Source organism: Magnolia sinica, chromosome 8 (genome assembly GCF_029962835.1).
Source record: "Magnolia sinica isolate HGM2019 chromosome 8, MsV1, whole genome shotgun sequence".
Lineage (NCBI taxonomy): Eukaryota > Viridiplantae > Streptophyta > Magnoliopsida > Magnoliales > Magnoliaceae > Magnolia > Magnolia sinica.
The window spans coordinates 80,780,650-80,808,417 of NC_080580.1; the positions used below are offsets into that span (position 1 = coordinate 80,780,650).

Sequence of the window (27,768 nt, forward strand, 5' to 3'; positions counted from 1 at the left end):
TTTTTTGGGTCACAGAAATTTTGAATCAATATAAATATATCTTTTTCCTTCTTCATTAAGGTATTTGTGACCTTATGAACAGATTGGATGTAAAATAAATGTTTTGGTGGGCCCTACAATTTTTTTTACCGGTGAAAATCACTATCTCTGCTGTTATTTATGGTGTGGTCCATATGATCTTTGGATCTGATTCATGTTTTGGAAGTTGACTTGATAACAAAGGATCTGGACTCATAATAAATACATATATAACTGGGGTGAGGTACACCAGCCAATCCGCTTAGATATAATAAATACATATATAATTGGTGTGAGGTACACCTGCCAAGTTCTGTGGGTCCCATCACGAGGTCTGTATTATATCCAAACTGTCCATCTCTTTTTTGAGTGCGTAGTAAGGTTTGAGACGAAAGACAAGACAGATCTAAAGATAAAGTGGACCACACTGTAAAAAGCAACGAGGAATTGAACTTCTACCATTGAAACCCTTCCGAGGTCACAGAAGTTTTGGATCAACATGAAATTTTTTTTCCTCTTTGTAAAGGTATTTTTAACCTTATGAACAGATTGGATGTAAAATAAGCTGTTATGGTGGGCCCTATAAATTTTTTAATGGTGAAAATGATTATGCCACTGCTATTTTTGGTGTGGTCCATTTGAGCTGTGGATATGATTCATTTTTTGGCTAGTGCGCTAAAATGATCTCAAAACATGGATGAACGGTGTGGATATAATAAATACATCATTATGGTTCCCATGTAACTTTAATCTCCTTTGAACCGTTCGTACAACTCGGAGCTCGCGGAGCGTCGGCGCTCATCTTCGCACGACGTGTCTACACCAGCCAAAAAATCCTTTCAAATGCATGCATCCAGTCGTCACTTTTCCTTGTGGTGTGATCTACATTGGATTTCCATGGGCCTGATTTTTGACAATAAGTGCTAATATAATATCTTTCAAATGCATGCATCCAGTCGTCACTTTTCCTTGTGGTGTGATCTACATTGGATTTCCATGGGCCTGATTTTTGACAATAAGTGCTAATATAATATGGCACAAATGATGGACGAAGTGGATTTCACAAAAACATGCGGATCCTACAGACCTTCGACGGACTCCTTTCCTAAGCTTTTGGTGTGAATGCGGGAATCGTTCCACGTTTTGCCATCTTCCGATCCGTATTCATTTGGGTATGGTCACATAGCCAACCCAGGTTACGTCAAATCAACGGTCACTAGCAATCAATCGTGGGCCCCACTGGTAAAAGCTTGGAACAAGTGTGGCGTAGGTTTAAGTGATGTATATATGGCCTATTTATAGTTACCATATCCCACCTACTCTTCACAGATACATTTTGAGAGAGAGAGAGAGAGAGAGAGAGAGAGAGAGAGAGAGAGAGAGAGAGAGAGATGGCTTTGTATTTGTTGCTTCAGCTCTTCTGGCTAGCAACAACACCAGAAGGATTAGCATCACAACCTTTAGTAACAACCAAGCCCGGCTGCCCTGACAAATGCGGGAAGGTTGACATTCCTTATCCGTTTGGTATCGGCGATAGATGCAACATTGGCGTCGGAGGCTTCAATATCACCTGCAACGATACTAATAATGACCCTCCAAAACCGTTTTGGGGTAGGCTTGAGGTTTTCGAAATATCATTGCTTTCAGGCGTAATGAGAATTTCAAACCATATAAGCTGGGATTGTTACAAAAAGACAGGAGAATTGCAGTCCAAATCCATCAAGTGGGTCCACTTGTTCGATAATCCGTCGTTCACGTTCTCAGAAACTCATAACAAATTCACGGCCATCGGTTGTGATACCTACGCCTACATCACTGGCTCGTGGGGCCGCAACTTCACAAGTGGTTGTATGTCATTATGCAGCAACACTGACAGCGTGATCGACGGTGATTGTTCCGGGATAGGATGTTGCCAAACCTCTATACCAAAGGCTTTCAAGAGATTCGAGGTTGAGCTTGGTAGCTACTACAATCATACAAACGTCTCGACTTTCAACCCGTGCAGCTACGCATTTCTGGTGGATCAAAATGCTTTTAGCTTCAAAGCATCTGACCTGGAAGGTATCAAATTTTGGAATAGAAGCAAAACCGTTCCAGTGGTGGTTCACTGGGCCATCAGAAATGAATCATGCGAGATCGCACAGAAGGACTCGGCCACCTTCGCTTGCGTGAGTGAGAATAGCCACTGTTACAACTCGTCTAATGGTCTGGGTTACCGGTGCAATTGCTCTGAAGGTTACCAAGGAAATCCTTATCTTCCCGAAGGGTGCCAAGGTATGATATTTAATCCTTTCTAAGACTATTATTATCCAATGCAAAGTCCCATCATCAATCTTTACTGTAACTTGGGTCCAATCCAATCTTATGAGGTAAGGATCGTCCATCACGTGGTGCCCATCCTTGATGGCCCATCTCATGGCTGAAAAGGTATTCGATTTCTATGCATCAGATCTAAACGGTATCAATTTTGGAATAGAAGCGAAACCGTTCAATGGTGCTCGACTGGGACATGGGAGATCAGATATACCAGACGGCTGAAATGGACCTCTGTAATAGCAATTGCTCTCACGGTTTGGGGTGAATCCTCATCTCCCTGGAGGGTGCCAAGGCACCATGTTTCCTTTCTGGGGCATGTTCCCAGACGGAAAATTAGCTGGAATGGACAAGTCGAGGAACCGTACTTTAAAATTTGAAGTTTACATATAAACTAGAAAGTCTAAAGAGTAGATCCAAGGATCCTAACTATCCCATTAGTGTGATGTAAATTACTGACTTGTTGTTGTTGGACGTTGTGATGGCTGGTTTGTAGATATCAACGAGTGTGAGAAGGATGAGGTGAAGAAACGTTGTCAACATGATTGCATAAATCTGCCAGGAAGTTATTCATGTTCTTGTAGAAAAGGCTACCATGGACTCCGCGATGACAACGAAGCTTGCCTTAAAGACACACATGAATTTCCATTAGTCTCCGTTGTTCTAGGTAATTCTTCAATTCCAATTATACTAGTAGTTCAAGAACTCATTGGTGGACTACAAACTTCTTTAAATCAAAGCAGCTTGAATTAATATCGGTCCACCCAACCAGATAGTAGATTATTCAGTTCTATTGCAATTTTTTAATCTGTTTCTGAGCTTTCCTTTTTAAAAAAAAATAAAAAATAAATAAATAAAATAAATAAAAAACATCTGTTTTGTTATCCTCAAGTTAAAGTAGTATTTCATGATTTTCCAGGTGTCATTTTATAGTTTCTTTGTTTGTTTTTTTTATTTAACAATGAAAACCCACCTATATTTTGGCCTAATTTTTATTTTATATTTATTTTATTTTTTATTTTTTACACACACTCACACTCACGCACTTACATCCTCACACACTCGCATACTCTCACCACAACGGATACTGGAACTTGTGACCTCGTGTCTCGAAACACCGTAGTGTTTCCCAGTGAGGCATGACAACCGTGCAATTTTGGCCTAATTAGGTGGAACCACAACAGGAAAAAAAGAAAAAGTCAACACTTATATTTTGAGTTTATCTCACCACTATTCAACACCCAGTCAAGGGTTCGAGTATCCATAGGTGGTGAAAGCTCACTAAGGCGTGAGTGTGTGGGGTTGTGTATGCGTGTGTAAAAATCATTAGTGTAAAAAAAGAAACGGTTGGTACCGGACATCCACCATTAGTTTTTTTTCTAAGACTAATCGTGGCGTTTATATGATATCCAATCCATTAATCTAATGTGCCTAATTAGATGAAATAATTCCCAAAATCATTATCCCAAAACTCAGGCGAGCCATAAAAAAGTGAATCTAGAGATATATATTAGGTATAATTTTACGGTTAGCCCATGTGATTGTTGGATCAACCAGGCTTTTGGGGATCAAGTTCGAACAAGTAGTGGTGTACCTAATGGATGGTGTGGATTTTATGCATGTTAATGCTAGTAAGCCTTTTTCCAAGTGCCAAGCCCTGACAGAGGTCACAGGTTATAGCTCACTCAGTTGGACCCACTGTGAATATATGTGGTTTATCCACACCGTCCATACGTTTTTCCAGCTAATTTAAGGGGTTGAGACCAAACTTGAAGCATATCCAAAGATCAATTGGATCATACCACAGGAAACAGTGGGAATAATGATTTCCACTGTTGAAACCTTTCTAGGCCCCAGGCGTTCAATCCCCACTGTTTTCTGTGGTGGGTCCACTTGAGCTTTAGATTTGTCTAATTCTTTGGCTCATGCCCTAAAATGATCTCTCTAATTGGATAGACGGTGTGGATACAACACTTAGATCATAGTGGGGGTCACAGAACTTGTTGACGTCACTTCCGTGGTGAGATGGCTACTGAAGCCGTCCGTAGCTAAGCCCCGTCTCTTTCATTTTTCCCTTCCACTCGTGACTCTCTCTTCCCATCGTGAATCTCTCTCTCTAGATGTTTTAGACCATTGTCCATTGACTAGCAACAGCCTATATCATTTTCCACTATCATTGGACGATCCATATCATTGTCCATGGACTTTTAAATGTTCCAAAATGTTGTGAACCATAGTTGGATGCTTCATATCACTGTTTACAGTCCATGTTGCTTCACACCATCACTAGACGTCTAGAATGCTAACCATGAACTTTTGAACTGCCTAGATCCCCTTCCACCATCATTAACAAGGCATGTACCTGATGAGGTTGCGCACCTTCCTCGAGGGATAATTACTCTGACTTCACGAGGAAAAATAGAAACCAGAAATAATTCTAATAAATTATGAAATAAATTAATTAATAATTGTCTCATGTGTGTCCAAGTTACACTATTAATAAAGAAACAAAAAACTAAAATTTGTAATTACCAAAAATAGGAAAATTCCAACTCAAACAAAAAAAAAAAATTTATTCTAATCCTACTAAAACTCTTCTAAAGCTTAATTTTTAAAAATAAAAATTTCAAATAAACTTTTTTTAGAAGAGTCCTAACATGATTACAAGTTGTTTCTAAAAAAGAAGAAAAATCTAAAACTCTTCAAAAAAGAAAATATTAAAAATCGGAATTACTAAAAATAGTAATTTTTCTTCAAAATTTTGTTTTTGAGCTAAAAGAGTGCATTTGCTGATGCAACGGACAAACACGACCCATTTTGTAGGTCGGATAACCACGGATGACCTATTGCAATAAAGATCGATAGGTTGTGCGCCCTGTAACAATACCTGGATCAAAAGTTATGGCCAATTTACGGTTCACCTTCTTTTGGTCCAACCATGCTCTTTTTTTTTTCTTTTTTTCTTTTTTTTTGAAACTAAATGGAAACTCTCCACCTAGATGTATATTGCTAAAGGAAGCTTACAACCTTGATTTTTTGGGTGGGCTCTAAAACAAAAAAATCAAGCAACACCTATCAATTAGCAAATTAAGACACTGTCCAAAAGGAAAAACAAGAAGGAAAAGTGGAATCAAAAAGGAAAGGAAGACCAGACTTAGCCACACTCCATCAGTCAGCCCCTCAGCTAGGACTGTAATAAAGTAGGGGAAGAGCTAGGAATGTATTTGTGCCACATCCTACACCAGACTCCTCCACTTGAAAAAAACTCGTCCTCGAGTTACTTAAGGGACTTCGCTCATAATACTCAAACAATTTCTAGCATCGATGTTTACCAACATTTTTCTTGTACTTTGCATTAGGTTCTTGAGCTGACACAATATATGTACCCATGCTCTCCTTGACTTGACTAGTATAGATCAATTCCTTCACTTGTGCTTGCAAGATCTCACATTCTTTCTGATAATGTGGGCAATTAGACAGACTTGCCCCTAAGACATGATCAATGTGGTTTTATATATCTCGTATGAGAGGCAATTTATTAGAGAGTTCATCGAGCACAATCGCCTTGAACTCATACAACACTGGTTTCAAATCCTCTAGATGTTCACAGGTTCTATATATTTTCCCTTTTTAACTAATGCATCTGCATCTCTTATTTCCTCAGATTGTTTAATAAAATCATGTTCAATTATGAAAGAATTTTCCTCCACTTTAGAAGTCTTAGGTTGGTTCTTTGTTCCCATATGGGCCATATGTTCGCTAATGATGAATCATTTGGCATGTTGCAACTCCGTTTTTACGAAGTTATCTCTCACTGAAAAATTATGAGATTTCTCTACATAACCCTTTACTGATCGGATATCCTGTCAAGAATTTTGATTTTGTTGGAATAATATATTATTGTAATCTCGTTGGAGGAATCGCATGCACAACAACTGCTTCATCCGCGACCATGTGGGAATTGGCGCATTCATTTGTTTCGTCCGTTCGAGTTAAAGTTGTTCCCACCAAGCTGAAGATCTGCCCTTTAACTTCTAAGCCACAAGTTTAACTTTCTTCTCTTCCACGATGTCCATTTAGTCAAAGAAACGTTTGACTTCAAGCAACCAATCGAAGAAGTTGTTGAAGTGGAGTTGGTTATTGAAACTAGGAAGATCGACTTTCATCTTGAATTCTCGATCCATTTGATCTATCTGATGAACACCTCATCCATAATGTTGTCAAATCATATCGCTAGATCCCACGTTCTCAGGAATGATCTTGTGGTTCACTGCCAGCATCGTCCTATGATCAGTACGATTACGAGTTCCAGTGCCTACTGGGGACGGATCACCGCCATGAATACGAGGTTGGCTTAGGGCCTTCGTCATGTGATTAATGGAAGCCTGAAACCCTTGCATGACTTACCGATTCTCTCATTGTGTCGCTTCGAAGGCCGCCGCCATTAAAGGTAAATTCTCTGGAGCACTGTTTATGGGAATGTTGTCCAACCCGTTGTTAAAAGCCATAGATCCAAGGAAAAAAAAAAAAGCCTTGCTTTGATACCAAACTGACACAGGAATGGACATATGAGGTCGAGCACCATCTTCCTGGGGGACCCTCACGATTATTTGCATTTGGCCGTTGATTTATTTTCCAGACATTTATTTTTCTTTACTTACGCATTCATTATATATATCTATATATATATATATATATATATATATATATATATATATATATATATATATATATATATTTTTTTCATTTTAAAGAAGTTAATGTTATTGATTAATAATATTATTGGTGGTGTGTTCCCATGTTCTGCACAAAAAAAAGGAGGTTCTTTTTTTTTCCCAAGTAGGGAACTCTTTTTCTCCTAAGACATTAACGTGTCTTTCTAAGTTTCATTTCGACTCGAACATTGTGGACATGTTGGATGCCATATTATATGTTGGGGGTAGAAACAATATTAGAATAGAATCAAATAAGTAATGGAGAATGAAAAATTCAAGGAAACATAGAGACACATGAGATTTGAGGTGGAAGACCCTTGTGGAAAAAAAAAACTACTGCACAAAGCGACAATCAATCCACTATAATCAGAATGTTACAAGAGATGAAACAACTTGTAGTAGAAATCTTAGCTTTCCCCTCAAAACCCTTGAGTGTTCGTGCTAGGCTCTAAAACCCTCAAATTTTCACCATAATCGTAACTTAACAATGGTATTTATATACCCGTACAAAACTATGAAATAAAAACCACACTTACACGTTCCATCAGTCGGATTGATGAGACCTTCAGTCACACTAACAATAACTGATACATATACCGGTCTAACCGAAAATGTGCAAAAGTGGATAATGCGTAAATAGAGAATCACCCTCTAATTTAGTCGAACCGATATGGGAAACTGGTTGAACCACGACATAGGTCTTCTCAACACTATATTAAAGTCACTTGATCAACAATATCAACCTTGCCTTTAATCTTACAGCTCTGTTGTTTGAAGTTGCTACCACTATCTCTAATCATCTTTAACATAATGTCATCATCGCTTCGTACACACTCCGTCTTCATTTCTTCTTTGCCAAGCCCAGAAAAGTCAAGCAGAACTTGAATTTGTCTAAAGGAACAACCTTTATAAGAATGTCTATCAAATTCTCGTTAGTGTGAATATTCTCAAGAGTGGCATTTCCTTCCTTTAGCATCTTTCAGAGAAAGTCATGATGAATATCAATATGTTTAGTCAGGAAGTGATACACCAAGTTCTTTACTAAATTGATTATGCTCTTACTATCATAATGCACAGGCATTACTTTCTATTGAAGTCCAAACTCATTCATCATTCCTTTCAACCAATCAAGTTCCTTGAATGCTTCCATCACTTCCATGCGCTCATATTTGATTGTGGAAAGTGCAACCACAGACTAAAGCTTCAACATCTAACTAATAGCTTTGCCCGCTAACACAAATGAGTAACTGGAAGTCGACTTTCTATTATTTACATTCCCTACATAATCCGCATCTACATATCCTATGAGTTTTTCCTTAGAATTTTTAAAAATTAAGATGTAGTCCATAGTACCTCGTATATACTGAAGTAACCATTTCATTGTTTTCCGATGTTGCTTGTCAGGGTTTGACATATATTTGCTCACAACACCAACCACATATAAACTATCTAGTCTAATATAGACCATGGCATAAATAAAACTACCAATTGCACTCGAGTAGGGCACGTGAAATATATACCGCTTTTCTTCATCCGACGAAGGACATAACTCCGAAAAAATTTGAATGTGAGTAGCATAGGTACTACTAATTGATTTTGTCTTTTCAATCCAAACTTGAGTAAGACATTCTCAAAATATTCCTCCTAAGATAACCATAGTCTGCTAATTTCCTTGTCTCTATTTATATCAATGCCGAGAATATTATTTGCAACTACCAGATCTTTCATCTTAAATTTCCTAGATAACCGAGCATTCAATATGTTGATTTTAGACATGTTATGGCTGGCAATAACTATATCAACATCATACAACACCCAAATAATGAATTCCCTTTCACTCAGTGCTTTAAACAAGATATAATAATTGAATTCACTTATGATAAACCGCTGACTCAACATGAAAAAATCAAATTTCTTATACCTTTGCCTAGGCGATTGTTTGAAGCCATACAATGAACTCTTTAACCTGCAAACTAAATTCTCCTTTTCTTATGCCTCGAACCGTTAAGGTTGCTTCATGTAGATCTGGTCTGCTAGTTCCACATGAAGAAACACAGTCTTCACATCTAACTATTATAGTTACAAATTGTATTTTACAACCAAAGCCAATACAAATCTAATAGATTTTTTTTTTTAATTTTAGAAACGAAAAAATTTTCATTAATATTAATGATAATTACATTCGGGCTTCCTCAAGAGAAAAATGACCTGGGGATCACCTATTATAAATGACCCTAAAAAGAAAATGCCAAAAAATCGAGCGCCCCCAAGAAAGGAACCCCAATACAAATCTGATAGATACTTACTTTATTAATACTGGCATAAATATATCTTACTAAAGTCGACACCCTCCTTCTAAGTATAATCATTCGCTACCAATCTAGCCTTGTACCTCTTCTGTTTCTTCCGATAAATCTACTTGTATTCAATCACTTTTCGTCCAACGACTACATCCATCAGCTCCTACGTTTCATTTTTATATATAGAGTCCATCATATCATGAATTGTTGCCATCCACTTCTTTACATCTCTATCTTCTAGCTCTTTTTGAAAAGCATACGGATTCCTCTCATCAGCAATGAGAGTAAATGTAATATTTGAGTTATCCCTATATTTCAATAGTAACATGTGATCCCTTGGTAGATTTCTCCTGTCAAGTGGTTGTTTCACCTATTCCCGTACTCTACCTATGACTTAAATTCTTTAAGTGTTTCACCTATGTCTGTTTCAATTCAATAATTGATTATTTTTTTTATTTCCTTGTGCTCATCCTTCTTAAATAAGGAGCCTTAATTAAACTTAACATACCGGGTAAATATGATTTTCCGTGAAACCCGATCATACAATCTGTAACCTTTCACTCCATCACTATAGCCAGCAAAAGTACACTTCTTAGCCGTTTGGTCTATCTTATCTCTCTCAACTAACGATATCTGAGAGTAAGCATTGAAATTGCACGTGACAGTGGACCACGAGCTATGCGTGCGAAAGCTTGGCGAAGGTAAGGAATAAAGGCTATGTTCTAGAGGGAGAGTAATTTTGTCACGCCCCAAATTCTGAAACCGGGCTCACAAAATTTTCGTTCGTCGAATTCGGTGCTGACAGCCTCCGTAGTACCCCATTCTCGGCTCCCAGCGTATATATACCAGATTCCGATCCTGGGATCCTACAAGAAGGATTTTCCAACGTACGTTTATCTCGTAATGAGCATAACCACAAGATTACCCAAATCACAAAGGCAACATCATCATCACATATCCACTAATATAATCGTTTGAATACAGTGCTGAAAGGGAAATACATACGACAAAAAATAAGCTCCAGAAGATCGCCGCACACTCCAACCCAATGCTGCTGCAACTTAACATTACCTGCACACATCTATCGTGCATAAGCTTATAGAAAGCTTAGAGGGTGGTAAAAGTGTGTGCATAAGGTAAGTGACAAGTATACAATACAATGCCATGAATTAGACAGTGGAATAAATAGAAATACTGACAAGATACGATATTAGAGTAAGCAGAATTATACTGGTATATCCATGAGTCATACGATATCAGAGTACGCAATTCAGATAAGCCATATAAATGAGGAGTCAAAGAGAGCCAAATATCAGATACCGAGGGTACAATGTAAGATGTAAATCCTGCTAAGTCCGTCTAGGCCATATAAATGCAGAAACATAGTAACCCAAAATGCTAAGTACTATGGATGCAATGAAATATACGGTGCATAAACATAGTACCCCGAAATGCCATACGCGGCGGATGTAATGCGATATGTGGTGCAAATGGAATGACCATGCTGGAGTGTGAAGTCGGGATGATAGTACGTAGTATCGCAGGTCACGAGGTCCATCACAAGGAACTTCTATCCAAACCAGTTCCATACCTAAATTTGGATAGTCAAACTCAATGTGGTAAACTCTTGATCTCAGGTTAGTCGCGCGCCCTAACCGAAATCCTGGCCATTACGAAGGTACACGTAACACATAGTTGCGCACCACCAGCCCGAGTGGATAGTGAATGAATGAATGAGTATGCAACTCCAATTCAATAAGTCCACATATCAATACGATTCCTCTCTGAAAAATCACCGGGGTCTATTACACTCCAAACCAGATTGCCGCCCCATCGGGCGCAACAAGGTGAGTGGAAGAGACCTCACTATCCGCCTGCCAATATCGGGCCCGGCTCGTCGATAGTGGACCCATTCCTCGAGCTGGTCAAACTCAGCCTAGCTTTGCCCCCTCCTCTCGGGTAGGTAAGGCTGCACCCCCTTCCAACCGACCACGACACAGTGGAAGACGCGGCCTAACGGTATACAACCCTCATGCGCTCACGCATCCATTCGGTCTAGATGTTAGAGCAACCTCTGGAACCAAGAGGGTTTAGGGACTTTTGCCCAGGGATATCTATAGCACCCCATGTAGAACAGATTTTCGGTGTCCCATCTAGCCATCCACGAAATACCTGTGGAGGCTATGGCCCTGATGTCGCTAGGGAGTACGGTGGTCATGTCACACAAATGCGAGATGCATGAGTCACACAGTCCAATCATGCATCAATCCTGCACATGTCGTGCTCTCATGTGGGGCAAATTCGCCTATCAGGAAGCCCCATGAACAACCTACCCTATGGCATATGCAATAGCCAATCACATCTCATAACAAACATGCAGATGATGCGTATGGGCATGTATTATGATGCTATGCTGTCACATACTCATAATTAGTATCAATAACTGGCATCAACAATCGACCTCGACAATGTGGACATTTAACCAGCATTGCCCTCGAGGAATGACCCACATAAATCCTAATATATAGTAGACTCATGGCCTCATAAAAGGACCTAATACACAACACCATGGGCCTCACTCAAGGGCCACATATATACAATAGGTGGGCCCTGCTAATGGACTTCAAATACATGACATGTGGGCCCTACACATGGGTCATGAATACATCAAACGCGTCATACATCATGGGACAATATATATCACAATGGCCTTGCCCGTAGGCCACGAATACACAACAATGGGCCTTGCCCATGGTCCATGAATACATCACAGTAGGCCTCAACTATGGTTCACATATACATCATATAGGTCTCGACAATTGGAATCGACACTCGGAATCGGCATCAACAATCGGGGTCGTCCTATACAATCGACCTCGACAATCGGAATCGGCTTCGATACTCAGCCTCGTTAATCGGGATCGATCGATAATCAGAATTGGTAAATCGGTCACGATAATCAGCCTCGATCGCTAATCAAAATCGGCAAATCGGTCACGACAATTAGATCGATCGATAATCAGAATCGACAAATCGGTCACGTCAATCGGGATCGATCGGTAATCAGAGTCGGCAAATCAGTCACGACAATCGGATCGATCGATAATCAGAATCGGCAAATCGGTCACGACAATCGAATCGATCGATAATCAGAATCGGTAAATCGGTCACGACAATCGGATCGATCGATAATCAGAATCGGCAAATCGGTCACGACAATCAGATTGATCGATAATCAGAATCGGTAAATTGGTTACGACAATCGAATCGATCGATAATCAGAATCGGTAAATTGGTCACGACAATCGGGATCGATCGATGATCAGAGTCCGCAAATCGGTCACGACAATCGGATCGATCAATAATCAAAATCGGTAAATCGATCATGACAATCAGAATCGATAAATAATCAAAGTCGGCAAATTGGTCATGACAATCGGGATCGATCGATGATCAGAGTCTGCAAATCGGCCACGATAATCGGATCGATCGATAATCAGAATTGGCAAATCGGTCACGACAATCGAATCGATCGAATATCAGAATCGGTAAATCGGGATCGATCGATAATCAGGGTCGACAAATCGGTCACGACAATCGGATCGATCGATAATCAGAATCGACAAATCGGTCACGACAATCGAATCGATCGATAATCAGAATCAGTAAATTGGTCACGACAATTGGGATCGATCGATGATCAGAATCCGCAAATCGGTCACGACAATCGGATCGATCAATAATCAGAATCGACAAATCGGTCACGACAATCAGAATCGATCGATAATCAAAGTCGGCATCAATGGGCCTAATAAGGCTTAAGGGAAGGTCACAATATGGACATTTAACCACCATCGCCCATCGATGTGGACATTTAACCAACATTGCTCACAAGAAGTGACCCACATAAGAGATTCATACACAACGTAACGGCCACACATACATTACATCGGGCCCTATTTATGTGCCTCTCATAAGTCACGTTGGGCTTCATACAAGGGCCTCAAACGAATCACAATGGGCCACGCCATGGGCCTCGAATACATCACAGCGGGCCTTGCCCATGAGCCTCGAATACATCGCAATGGGCCATATCAAATGGGCCACAACGACTACACCATTCATCCATCTATAGAGATTATTTTAGAGCATTATCCAACAATGAATCATATCAAAAGATCATCTGGACCATACCACAAATAATAGTGGTGATAATAAATTTTCATAGTTAAATTTCTAGTGGGCCCACTATAGTATTTATTTTCCATCCATGCTATTCATAAGGTCACAAAGACCTGAACAGGGAGGGAAAACAACTACTATATTGAATCAAAACTTTTGTAACCCAAAGGGGTTTCAAGGGTGGGCGTTGAACACCACTGTTTTATGTAGGGTGGTCCACTTGATATTAGATCTACCTTATTTTTAGTCTCAAGCCCAAGGACGAGCTCACCAAATGTATAAACGGTTTGGATAAAACACATGTGACATGGTGGGCCCACATCCAATCTGATGGACGGCTTGGATATAGAATATATAAATCAAAAGGGGGCCCACCGTCCCACCATATGGACGGTGTGGATACAACACACGCATCACAGTGGGGCCGCATGCACGTCAAATGGATAGACGGCAAGGATACATCACGGTGGGCTCCACCTGTAAGATGGATGGACGGCTTGGACGTCATGGCTGCTGCACCGTCTAGCAAATGGAAAGTGCAGATACAACATACATCATGGTGCGATCCACGTAGTGGCCCACCTTAACATATATAATATAATATAATATATTATCATATAATATAATATAATATAATATATTACATTATATTATAATCTAAAATGACACAGAGAAAGCCACCGTCCAAAGAGTCTGATGATCTGGACGGTGCAAATCTGATGCATATGAGGTGGTGGGTCCACACGTGTGGCCCACCAATATGATATTATTAATATATTATATATTATATACATTATAAATATATAAACGTGTGTGTGAGAGAAAGTGCCAGGGCCAGCGTTGAATGCAAAACATGCATCACAGTGGAATCGTCCAGATGAAATGAATGGACGGTTTGGATGAAATACATCCATCAGTGGTGGCCCCATCTGCCATCGTCCAGATGGACAGATGAAGTGGATTGTACATACATCACGGTGACCCCTAGCTCCTGCTGTACGTGCAGCAGCTACAGGCCCACCGTCCATCAGACGGACGGTGGGCATCAAAAGTACATATATCGTGGTGGGTCCCATTTAAATGGATGGACGTCGTAGGGTGGGCTGGCCCATCATCCAAATGATGAATGGTGTAGATCGAACAGATGCATCATGGTGGTCCCTGCACGACTGCACGGCAGATGGACGGTTGGGATGTACATCACAGACATCAGTGGTCGCTACAGAACTTGCTGACGTTTAACTGCAGCAGCAGCTATGGACGGCCAACAACAAATACATACCTTAAGGTGGGCCCACCTGCCCACACGTGCAGCACGTGTGGGTGGGCTGCCAAGTGTATGGGCAGTTGGGATATAACGCATACCTCTATGATCAGACCCACAAGCTTGCTGCACGTCAAAGCAGCAACTACATGCTGCATGGGAACCCATCGTCCCATGATGTACGGGCGGTTGGATGGAACACATATCATGGTGGGTCCCACTGCACGGACAGTGCAGATAAAACCCATACAGCATAGTGGCCTCCACAACCTCACCACGTCCAAACCACTGGACAGTCTGGACGAAATAGATGGACAACGATGATAAAACATATACATCAGTGTGGTCCACACACTGTCCAAACAGTTCCAGCACTGTCCAGATATCCTGGATGGTGTGGATATTCAACACATAAGGTGGGCCACAAAAGGGAAGAGAGAGAGAGAGAGAAAGAGGGGACGGTGGAGATGGGAGGGACCCTGCCACTATGGGTCCCTCAAAATACAACGCATACATCAAATGGGTCCCACATATGTGGGCCCTCAAATCACAAAATCAATTATTAAAATCACTCACCTTAGATCTCTTCTTCCTTCTTCCGCCAATGCATGCTAGAGCTCCAAATGAACAATTTCAACGGTTGGGATCAAACTTGGATGGTGGAGATGGGAGATAGAAGTGGGCCACACAAAGCTTCTCCCATGGAGATCCATGGACGTGGGTTGCTTGGGAGGAAAAATGAGAGAGAGAGATGAGAGAGAGAGAGGTGGAAGAGAGAGAGAGGGAGATGGGTGTGATAGGTGAAAAGGTGAGTGATGGGTGTACTTTGTGTAAGAGAGTGTTGACTTTAGGGGTGGGGTGGTTGTACTTGACATGAGGTGTGATTGATGGGATTGATGGGACATGATTTGAAATCTTTCTTGGGTTTACAAATGCGCGGTGTTTTCTCGAACTGAACGCAAGCTCACATCTCATGGCCTGGGTATCGCCTTGAGGCTCGAGACGCGGCATTGGAACTGCGGCGACGGCACGGTCACTAGGGTACAAGTCTCGGGTCAAGCCGACTCAAATCTACGGGATACGATTCAGGGTCGTACCCAACTACCGATAACAGATCGCGGGTCACCGGAATTCGACCAGGAGAACCGCGGAGACCTACAGAATGGTAAGGTTTAGGATACGGGTCTTACAAATTTGGACCAAATAAAAGTTTTTCCTTTTTAAAACACAATTGCATAAATTAAACTAATACACAATTAACGATAAGTAAGATAATTAACTCAAAGGCTTCCAAGCTAATGGAGGGTCCAATCATATAGCCTACAAATCATATTCCTATATAGCAACTAGTTTATAAACATGATAGCTACATGTGTGTGTGTGAGATGTGCTACTTATCAACTACTAGCATTCATCTAATCATTCATACATATAATTAAACCTTCATCATATAAGCATAATTAAACAAGTACTCAAAGACAATCTTAAACACAAGCAAGTATAGTGATTTGATTTCCCTACTCCACTCTAGGCGGACGCACTAAACCCATGAGTGTAGCAGATTTTATTATCGGATATTTTAAATCAAGTTTACCTATAACCTTTATATCTTTATATAAGGACCCTAGTGTACACTCTCGTCGGAGGCTCCCTCAAGAGACTTTAGTTATTTTTCCAACAGCTAACTAACAACATCAGTCCTAACATAAAGACTTACGTTTACTCCCTTTGAAGGCTCTCTTAGAGGCTAATACGTATACATCCATGTCCGATGGCCCGCACAAGGACTTTAATTTATGTCCTACATAAGAACTAAGGTCATACACAAGAACCTATTCAAGTTTGGCAATTCAAACTCTTATACTTAATCTTATAAAATGAAGGAGTGTATATGGACTTTTACAAATGACAACTTACTTATTGGATTGAACCTCTTTTGTAGTGTCATTTAAGGTTACTTGATCGATGCTCTCTCATGCTTCAATTAGCTCCCCTTACTCCCTAATTGTGATGCTGATGCATTGCCACTGCGTTAGTTCTAAGATCAACCACCTTGCATGATTTGCTCCTTTGAGGTGACCAAGGTGATGAGAGGTTGGTAGAATCTCCTACAACTAAGGGCCTGTTTGATTTTTCATGTAAGAGGTAATTACCTAGTAAATGGGTAATAAATACTTACCAGGTAATTACCGCATTATTTCCGATGCAGACGTTGACAGCCAAACTTTTCAGCACTAGAATTGAGGATGGTTGCCAAACGAATGTAGGGCCCACTGTGATGTATGTGGCATATCCACACCGTTCATCATATATGTCAGCTTCATTTAGGGCATGAACCCAAAATTTGAGGCAGATCTAAAGCTCTAGTGGACAACACCACAGGAAACAATGGAAATTGGATGCTTACTGTATAAAAATTTGTGTGGCCCTCAAAAGTTTTGGATGAAGCTGATATTTGTGTTTACCCCTTATCAATGTTTTTATGACTTCATGAACAGGTTAGATGACAAATAAACATCAATGTGGGCCCAAAGAACAAAATAACTTTTAATGGTGGACATTTAAGGCCATTGTTTGCTGTGATATGGGCCACTTGAGTATTGCATCTGTCTCAATTTTAGACTTAGGCCCTAAAATCTTCTGATAAAACAGATGGACGATGTGGATATGTCATGCACATCATAATGAGGTCCACAAATTTAAGTCAGCTTTTTTAAACCAATTTTCGAGACGAAAATACACTTGAAATTTCAAACAGAGTAAAAAGGTAATAATGAACTTTTTCCGGGTATTTCCCTGGTACATAAAAAATCAAACAGCCCGTAATGGGAAGTTGTAATTCCTAGGAGATTCACCTAAATGGATTTTTTAGAGGATTTAGACAAGGGTATACCTACACATGTTGAGTCTAATCTTTAGAAAATGATGGATTTCAACCACATCTTAAAGGTGGAGGTTAGAATCCTCATTTGAGTATTAATCTTAAGGAAGATGTCTTAGAACTCATTAATTTAGAGGCTTAGGATGATGTATATGATCATGCAATCACCTAAGCTTATATTGCACCAAAAACTCATCCAAATGGTAAGAACTGAATGCCCTTTATAAAAGGTTCGAGCTCCAACGGTAAAAAAAGGGCAAATAACAACTTTATCGATAGCATCGAGTGTGCCTTTGATGACATTGAGAAATTTAGATTTTCAGTTGAATTGTTGCTGGGTAGTTTTCATGCAATTATCTGATGTCATCGAGTGGTCTTCAATGGCATCGAGGGGACCCTTCGATGTTATTGAAAGTTCCTCGATTCCATCAATAAACTCAGATCAAAGTATCAATACTCGAGGGACATATCTCAATTACTCGATTCCATCGAGTGGTCTTTCATGCCATTGAAGACCCCTCGAGGTCTTCTCAATGAGATCAAGCATCACCCGAAAGTCTACTAGTTTAAGGCTAAGGAATGATTAATAAGGTTTACTTATTAAGCAAGGATCAACTAGAGGTTCAAGGGTTATTTTAGGTCAAGGATTAAGGTTACCAAGGTACTTCATTTTCCTGTTATTTGCTCCTTGATGCTCTTGTCCCATTGTGTCTTGGATTTTCAGTTTCCAAAGGCTCAACTGATTACATGACACATGGACTCACATGATTGACAAACAAGATGAAAAAGTGCACTAACAAGCATCACAACCAAACCACAACCTTGAGTAATCAACTACCTGACCACTCCATACTACTTTTGGAATTTTACAATCAATGGCTATAGAGGGAGATTGGATTACTAAATAACAAGCCTTAAAGATGGCTTTAATTCATAGCTCCTTGCCCAACCCAGAATTTCTTATCACACTCTGGAGCGTTTCTCATAAAGAGTTTGATTCATATGTTCAGCCATGCCATTCTACTTTAACGTATGCCTTACTATGCTATATCTCATTGTCTCCTCACTCTTACATTATTAATTAAATTTCCTTAAAGTAAATTCATTGTCATTATTTGTTATTAGAATTTTCACTTTTCATCATTTTTTATATCTAATCATTTCTTTTCAGGGCTTGAAAGTGTTGAAAATATCGAATTTGTATTTTAAAAAATAAACTCAAACCCAACTAGAGAAGTCGCCAATGAATGTAATAAAGAATGACAACCCTCATCCATAAATAACAGGACGACCCCCACATATCTAAATGCAAATAATCCAGTTGACCTTTACTAACATGCTTCCTGATTTTAAAGCATAACCTTAATTGTTTTCCATATATGCAATACTCACATATATCTAAATCAAAACATTTAAAACTAGGATAAACAACAATCGAGAAGTACCATTATACCTTGCTTGCTCATGTGGCCTAGGTGTGCATGATATAAACGTGTTGACATGGACTCCGCTAGCTACAGACGTTGTGGCTCCACCCAATATAGTATTCATGATCAACTTATAAAATTTTCGCTCATCTATGCTTTCAAAAATGTGAGTGCTCCTTTTGAAACCTTTAGAACATCTTTATAACTAATAAACTTACATCCAAGTGTATCGAGAGCTCCCAAAAAGATCATATTCTTCTTCAAATCTAAAACATGACTCGCATTAGTCAGAGTACGCTCCACCCCATCAAGCATCTTGATGTGAACTAAATCAATTTCGACCATCTTATAGGTATGATCGTTGCCTATAAGAACCAGACCACCATCATACTCACTATATGTGGTGAATCAACTCCAATGAGGACACATATGGTATGATGCCCCTTATCCAAAATTCACTCTTGATATAAGCAACCGGTCTCAAACACTGACAACACGTCACAACTGTCTGATCCTTCATTAGATTCCACTGAATTTTCTTCCTTTAGTGAATTATCTTATATATTTTCCTTTTGGGTTTTGGGATATTGATAGTTATTCTTCGTATGTCTCATTCTCTAACAATTCTAGCACTTCAACTTGCTTTTGCCTTTTGACTTAGATATAGATCGCGACTTTCCCTTCTCTTGCGCAGATGCTCTTTCGTAAATAAACAATGCATCCATAGAAGTACATTCGGCTCCACTTTTCTTTCTCAATTGCTTCAACTGAAGGGCAAAGATAATGATCTCGATGTTCAAGGTATCCCTACCATAGCAAAGAGTATAGCAAAGAGTATAAACCATATACTCATATGACTCCGGGAGAGATGTCAACAAAATAAGGGTTTTGTCTTCTTCATTGATTTTCAGCTCCATGTTTATCAATTTACAAACCAACTTATTGAAGATGTTAATGTGCTAGAGAGATCCGACCCTTTCGACATCTCTAGAGTGTAAAACTGTCTCTTCAAATATAAATGGTTTGTGAGTGACTTTGTCATGTAGATGCTCTCCATCTTTGTCCATAAGCCTGCAATAGTCATCTTATCGATGACATTATAAAGGACCTCATCTGCCAAATATAATTAGATTGTACTAATTTTCCTCTAATCAAGTTCATTCCAATCATCCCCCTTCATAGATTCCGGACAATACGCTTTCTCAATGAGTGCATATTACAGCCCCTGTTGAACTATGATGGCTTTCATCTTTAATATCGATAGTTCAAAATTATTTTTTCCTATAAACTTCTCTATCTCAAACTTTATATTTTATCCCTTCGATGTCATGTTTCCAGATTCAAACCAATATGCTAACCTTAAGCTCCAACATCACTTGTTGGGCGTGGAAGCAACCTCAAAATAGAATCAAACAAGCAATAAATAACAAGAATCCAAAGAAACATAGATAGCATACGAGATTTAACATGGAAAACCCTTGTGAAAAAAAAAAAAAAAAAAAAAACCATGGCACAAAGCAACGATCAATCCACTATAATTAGAAGAAGGTTGCAAGAGATTGAACAACTTACAATAAAAATCCTAGCTTTCCTCTCAAAATCCCTGAGTATTCGTGCTAGGATCCAAAACCCTCGAATCTTCACCTTAATCGTAACTTAACAAGGTTATTTATACACCCATATAGAATTGGGAAATAAAACTCGCATCTACACGTTCTGTCATTCGGACATATGGGACCTTTGGTTATATCGATAAAAACCGACACATATACTAGTAAAATCGAAAACATGCAAAAGTGGGCAGCATGCAAACTGAGAAATACCTTCTACTTCGGTTGAATCGATGGGAAACCAATCAAACTGAGATTGAGGTCTTCTCTGCACTAGATTAACAACACGCACACCATTGTGTGCCTCATATGCAACCCTTGTAGAATAAACTTATTCTCCCAAGCCTCTGCAATAACAATCCATAACGTTTTATGTAGAAAAGAAAATAATAATAATAATAATAATAATAATAATAATAATAATAATAATAATAATAAAGCACTAGTCATTAATATGATAGGTCCTCCTGTGCATTGCCATGCACTAAAAATTTGTTAGAATGGAAGATCTATAACGTTTGATATTTTATGTGCCCTTTGTTAAATATTGAATGTGTGAATTTTTTATTTACTTCTGCTTACAGGTATTAGAATTTTACTTTCATTTAAGTTAGGTTTGATAAAGACATACATATTTACTAAAAGATTTTTGTTGAACTTTTTGTCATATTTATATTTTGCCTTATCCTATCTGATTACTGAGGGTGACACATCCTATATCGTTGCTGACTCGGACTCACGGCAATATGGACCAAAAGTCTCACTTCTATGACTCATCATCTTTTAAAAAAAAAATAAAAAAAATAAAGAAGTGTTTTTCCTATTTCATTTTCAAGTCCGAAAGTCCTCACTTCCTGAGCTCGAAAATGATCAAATTAACCATTCCGGCAGTCCTGTACATCGAATTAAAACCTTCAAAAAATAATTAAAAAAAAAGTCCTCAAATCACATGAAATAAGGTTAAAAGAGACAGGTTCAACACTTAGATCCATACAATGATTATTTCCTTGCAAATCAACAAAGTTGAAAACGGGCAATAGACAACATGTAAAACTCAAATGACCCAACCGTCCCAATGTATCATTTATTGAAAGGCTTACACAAGTGAGACATGTACAACAGATGTTCTCAAACAATAAATATATAGTGGCATGAAAAGATCATTTTCTAATTAGAACATGCCTAATGTATAGTTCTCATCATGTAGGCATCTTATGAAAGTATAGTTCACTTACCTTTGAGTATCCGTGCAGGTATTGGCTCAAGTCTCTTATTTCTACTCATCAGTAGTCTTTCTTTGTATTGGGCATGGAGGAAAAGAAGACTCATCAAACTCAAAGAAAAATTCTTTAAACAAAATGGAGGTTTCCTATTAAAAGAAAAGATCTCTTCTCGTCAATCATCTGCCGAGCCATGCAAAATCTTCACTACAGAAGAGTTGAGAAAGGCAACCTATAATTATGACAAGAGCCAAATTGTTGGTGAGGGAGGTTATGGTACTGTTTACAAAGGAATCTTACCAGACAACTGAATTGTCGCCGTTAAAAAGTCGAAAATAGTGGATGAGACCCAAATCGAGCAATTTATAAATGAAGTCCACGTCTTATCTCAGATCATCCATAGGAACATTGTGAAGCTCTTGGGTTGCTGTTTAGAAGCTGAAGTTCCCATCCTGGTTTACGAATTTATTTCCAACGGAACCCTCTTCCAGCATATCCATGGTGAGGGCTATGCTTCATCAATTTCCTTGGAAAACCGTCTAAGGATTGCTGCAGAAACCGCGGGGGCACTTTACTATTTACACTCAGCAGCTTCCACACCCATTTTTCATAGAGATGTCAAGTCTGCCAACATACTTTTGGACAACAATTTCACGGCGAAAGTGTCTGATTTTGGAGCTTCAAGATTGGTTCCATTAGATCACACTCGGATAACGACATTGGTGATGGGGACATGGGGATACTTGGATCCAGAGTACCATCAAACAGGCCAATTAACAGGAAAGAGTGATGTTTATAGCTTTGGCGTAGTTCTTGTGGAACTCTTGACAGGCGAGGGGCCCATTTCTTCCACTAGATCACAAGATAATAAAAGCCTTTCCAGCTACTTCCTCTCATCAATGAAAGAGAATCGGCTGTTTGAAATTTTAGAGGAACGAGTTCGAGATGAAGGGGGAGAAGAACAGCTGATCGCAGTTGCTCAGCTTGCTAAGAGATGCTTGAAACTTAAAGGAAAAGAACGGCCTACAATGAAGGAAGTGGTGGTGGAGTTGGAGGGCCTAAGAAGGTTTCATGAACATCCTTGGGAGCCAAAAAACCATGAAGAGACTAAGAACTTGCTAGGTGAAGCTGGACCTTCGCAGAGCTACTCTGGCAATGTAACAAATGAATATAGTGTTGATGGCCACACCCTATCAGCACTAGAGACAGGGCGTTGATTCTTTTCTATTCAATTTCCACCAAAAAGATTTGGCCACACTTATTTGTTTCGAAGGTAATACCCTAACATCTGATTTTGTTTTTGTAAATAAGATGAATAGCACGAAGGGAATTGATATCTTCACCAATCCTAATTGATTTGATCATATAACCATGTTCTGTTTTTTAAATTGAAATTGTACCCTTTTGTTAATACGGTGGAGACGGAAGAAGCAGAATATGGTGCAGCCACCTCTCTAAATTGCACGTGCCAAGCTGATGTGTGAATCGGGTCCACCTAGTATGGATGGTTTATCTAAAAAATGACTCATATCTTATCTTTGGGCATTATAGTGTTGAAAAAGAAAATACTTGAGCTATCAAATCTGAAGTGGGATGAATGGTAGAAAATGTATTGGAAAGGATCGTCTCATAGTTTTATTGTTAATGTAAGCTATCCTTCTTGGTGCCAATGCATTGGTGGACCTAATGGGTGCATTAACCTGCCACGTGTTCTCTGTGGAGAGATGGCTCTACCATATTATGGTTCTTTGGGGGTTGGTACATTGTATCATCCAACCCACTTGTACGGTACCCATTCAATTCCAAAAATGGGTAACTAGTGTATGCAAATCATCAAAGTGGGTGTAAGTAATGACTCCATTTTCTAATATGGTATTTGACTTTTACTTTACATTTCAGGTAAAACATTAATGTATTATGGTGCGAAGGGAGATATCTTTGAGGTAAAAAAGTGCTATATTCGCCTAGGAGTAAGTGTTATACAGCTGCTTGACTGATGTCCACCGTAATGTGGTGTGTTCAAGTATAAAATACACATGTACAAGTAGCATATGTACAACTATATGGATACATTTCTGTTTATCTACTAAGATCTCCTACATATATCTGTTGGTCTCTGCTATGCATTCCTGTCATTCTCATTGAAATGTGTATGACGTACTGTTTTTCAAATTGTAGTCCCAAGATCTCTAACATAGTACCATAGCCCCCCTAGGGGCCTTTGAACCAAAACATTCCTTGCGCAGGGATGAACGTGATCATGAGGTGGTCGATCACCGTCTTCCTCAAGGATAACTAATCCGAATCCATGGAGCTTCTTTGAACTCCTAACAGATATACCTCAAATCCACGAGAGAAAATAAAAAAAAATAGAAATAAAGAAATTTAAAAATTGATTGATTGATGAAATAAATAAGTTTACAACCATTTAAATAGGGATACTAAAGTGTGGAAGAAGTTTTCGAATTAAACCATCACTAAAACTCTAAAGAATTGTGATTTACTACGAATAGTTAGCGTACTATTTATAGATGGTCATGATTCCTACTAGGCATCATGGCTAACTTTTCTAAGGACTTTTCCTGTTGGACGCTACTTCTAAAGGCCAATGGATGAAGAGTTACAATCAAAAACTTACTATAAATAGCTAAAACGGAATTTTGACTGTCGATATGATGAAATCCGGAAACTTTGGCATGGGAAACCCAATATAGTGGGTTGGTTGGCTAAATTAGCTTCTCCTACCCCAAAATCATACATGGCACGCCACATAACTCATTCCGATTTGCGAGATACGCCTGTTTTAAGGTTCTGACAGTCTGAATCACTTTTGCATTCGATCGGGCCTTCCCTGGTCCATCTTGGCTAGGAAATTTTTGGCGACCCACTTCTACATCAATTCCTAATTCCACCAGGTGAACAATGAATCCGGATCATCCAAAAGTATTACCATCCCAAATCTAGATCAACCCATGACCCGGGTTCTTTTGTTGGGAAGTGGATTGCCTGCGACCCTCATATTAGAAGCTAGGTGGGGCCACCATGATGTTTGCAAGAAATCCACCTTGCCCATCTATTTTGCCCACTCATGTTAGGACATGAACTTAAAAATGAAACAGTTCGAAAACTAAGTGGGCCACACGACGAGAAACAATGGGAGTTGAATGCCTGCCATTGAAAAAGTCACAGGCCCACAAGTTTTGGATCAGGATAATATTTTTATGTTTTTAGTTCATCCGAGTGGGAATGAGCTTATGAATAGTTTGGATGCCATATTAAAATGGCGGTAGAACCTGGAAGGTTTGAATGTTGGGAATTTCCCACCTCACTTTTTCTGCCACAGCCCACTTGGAGTTTGAATCTGCTTCATTTTTGGGCTCATGGCAGAACATGAGATAGAAAAAGGATGGATGAGGTGGTTTTCTCACAAACATTAAAGCGGGCCCCACTCGTTGGGTCTCAGGCAGTCTGTCCCTTTTGTTTGTGCCTCGCTGTCCTGACTCGCATCAGCATAGAACCTGATCTGGACCTGCTTGCATCGTAGCATTTCTTTGTTGGCCACCCTCTAGTATCAAACTGCAGAGGCCAGACCTATCTCAGTGGTGATCCATACCATGGCCCACAAAGAAAACTTCCCTGATTGAGATCTGAAGCCACCGGTACCTTCATCTTCGAGACATGATCTAGTAACTCATTCCTGTCCACAACAGATTAGTTGGATAGATCACTGACACCCATCACGGTTTCATCTCCACTAACTTGTGACCTGACACCTGAACTTTCAACGTAAATCAGTTCCAAACCCATCCATGACTACCCCATGCCGGCCCAAATTCTGGCAGATATGAAAAAGTACTTTGCCAATTTCTTCCAGGGCTGGTCAAATGAAAACAAGAAGCTGCACTGGGTCATGTTATTAATGTGGCCATCTAAGCAAATGGGTCAAGCTCCAGTTGAACCCTATCCCACATGCCATATGTGCGACATGGGCACATGGGCCACCGTTCATCTTCAAACATGCCAAAATGCCAATTTGTCACTTGAGCCAATGTGACATAAATATGGTAATCCAATTTCAATTCACGCATCTTTCCCTAGTCTTTCAGTACAAGAATTTAAAATTATTTTTCTCCAAATATCGTATCTTGAAATGAAGAAATATTTTCCAAGAAAATCTTGTTAAAAAACAATTAAGAGACAGACTTTCATCTTATAACGCTTAGAACCGTCAGTGGGCTGGGCTTGGGTTGGCTTGGGCAATGATTATGAATTGTTTAGGAGAGGCATATATGACGGGCTACCCATATTCAAAATTTTGATTTTGATTGGCCCGAGCGAAGACCGTTGACATGATACGGAGCACTTAGAAATTGTACACGAGGCATGCATTGGCACAAGTTAACCCTCTTAAATTGTGGAGCCTAGTATTGTCACTAAGTCTCTATACCAAACTCAGATTGGTGATCTATAAATCCTAACCTCTCATTTGTGGGCTGCATTATTGAAAGAGGACCATTGGATTTTTGCATTTTAAACCGTCTAATGAATGTTTAGAATTTCTTTGGTGTGGCCCATTTGAATCATAAGTCAGCTTGGTTCATACGCCTAATGTTGGATTACATAACTAATGGTGGGAGTAGGTTTCACATACACATCACGGTCGGTCTCACCAAAAATTGACAGTAGCATCCTTCCCGCAAGTAATACTGGAACAGATTTAGGAAGCGTGCCGTGCTGATGTTACCAAGTTCTGCGGGTCCGATCATGATAAATGTGTTATATCTACACCATCCATCTGTTTTGCAATATCATGTGAGGCATGGCCTAAAAATGAAATAAATCCAAAGCTTAAGTTGACTAAGATATAGAAAGCAGTGGGGACAATGATGTCTACCATTAAACCTTCCTAGGGCCCACCATGATGTTAATTTGTCATCTAACCTGTTCATAAGGTCACACAGATAAAGGAGACAAGGACAAAACGAAAACACAAATATCAACTTCATGCAAAACTTATGTGGCCCCCGAGAAGTTTTCAATGGTAGGCAGTCATGAATCCCCACTGCTTTTTATGGTGTGGTCAACTTTTCTTCAGATTGGTCTCATTTTTTGCCCATGCCCTAAGATGATCTCAAAAAATAGAAGGACAGTGTGGATATAACACATGCATTGTGATGGGTGATGTACAAACCACCACCAAGACTGATGCACACCAGGCAATCTACCTCTAACTTTGGTATATTACAAAAAGAAGAAAACATATAGCAGGCGCACTTAGGCCCGTTTGTTAAATTAGAAGCCTGAATCTGAAATCTTTAGCCTGAATAATCGGAAGCCAAAAAACCCGTTTGATAATTATGACTAAATTCTCATAATTAAGTACTGAATTTGAAACAACTTATTTGTTAACAAACATCTTCGATGCCTGAAATATGTTAATTTAACACATTTGCCCCTATCTCTCGTTTGAACATGTTATTCATTATAAAAAAATTATTTTTTATTAAATAAAAATAAAATTATTATATTTAATTCAAATAAAATAAAATACTTAATAAAAAATTAAAATATTATTATTCATGAAGTCCTCAATTCCCCCTAGCAGTAGATTGCCAGTATCTATTGTCCGGTAGCGTTAAGCACCAGTAGCAACAAAACCTACAAATAAGGCACCCTAAAAAGGGTAGACGGTCAATACGCCGCTGCTTTTTGCAGCACGGTGAGAAATTTCCAACTGTACGACCCATATTTGGGCCAGCAACCTTTGTTTTATACCTCCTAAGAACAAGCCTCAGCTGTACGGCCCCCATTTATCAGGTTGAAAATGCCCCTGCTTTC

The 27,768-nt window shown here is 39.3% G+C and overlaps 1 protein-coding gene across 1 annotated transcript; it reads left to right on the forward strand.

Moving 5' to 3' along the window:
* The first annotated feature begins 1,356 nt into the window (after positions 1-1,356).
* Positions 1,357-24,033, forward strand: LOC131253502 (wall-associated receptor kinase 2-like). Its single transcript, XM_058254528.1, has 4 exons — positions 1,357-2,292; positions 2,828-2,998; positions 21,964-23,203; positions 23,830-24,033. Exons 1-3 carry the CDS (start codon positions 1,410-1,412, stop codon positions 22,239-22,241), a joined length of 1,332 nt encoding a protein of 443 aa, XP_058110511.1. The 5' UTR covers positions 1,357-1,409; the 3' UTR covers positions 22,242-23,203; positions 23,830-24,033.
* The last annotated feature ends 3,735 nt before the right edge of the window (positions 24,034-27,768 follow it).

What these genes read in the sequence shown, in the direction of transcription:
- LOC131253502 (XM_058254528.1), top strand. Translation starts at nt 1,410, where the DNA reads ATGGCTTTGTATTTGTTGCTTCAGCTCTTCTGGCTAGCAACAACACCA. An exon ending in TCTTCCCGAAGGGTGCCAAG is followed by an intron (nt 2,293 to 2,827) that starts GTATGATATTTA and finishes GCTGGTTTGTAG; the next exon opens with ATATCAACGAGTGTGAGAAG. An exon ending in ATTAGTCTCCGTTGTTCTAG is followed by an intron (nt 2,999 to 21,963) that starts GTAATTCTTCAA and finishes GTATCCGTGCAG; the next exon opens with GTATTGGCTCAAGTCTCTTA.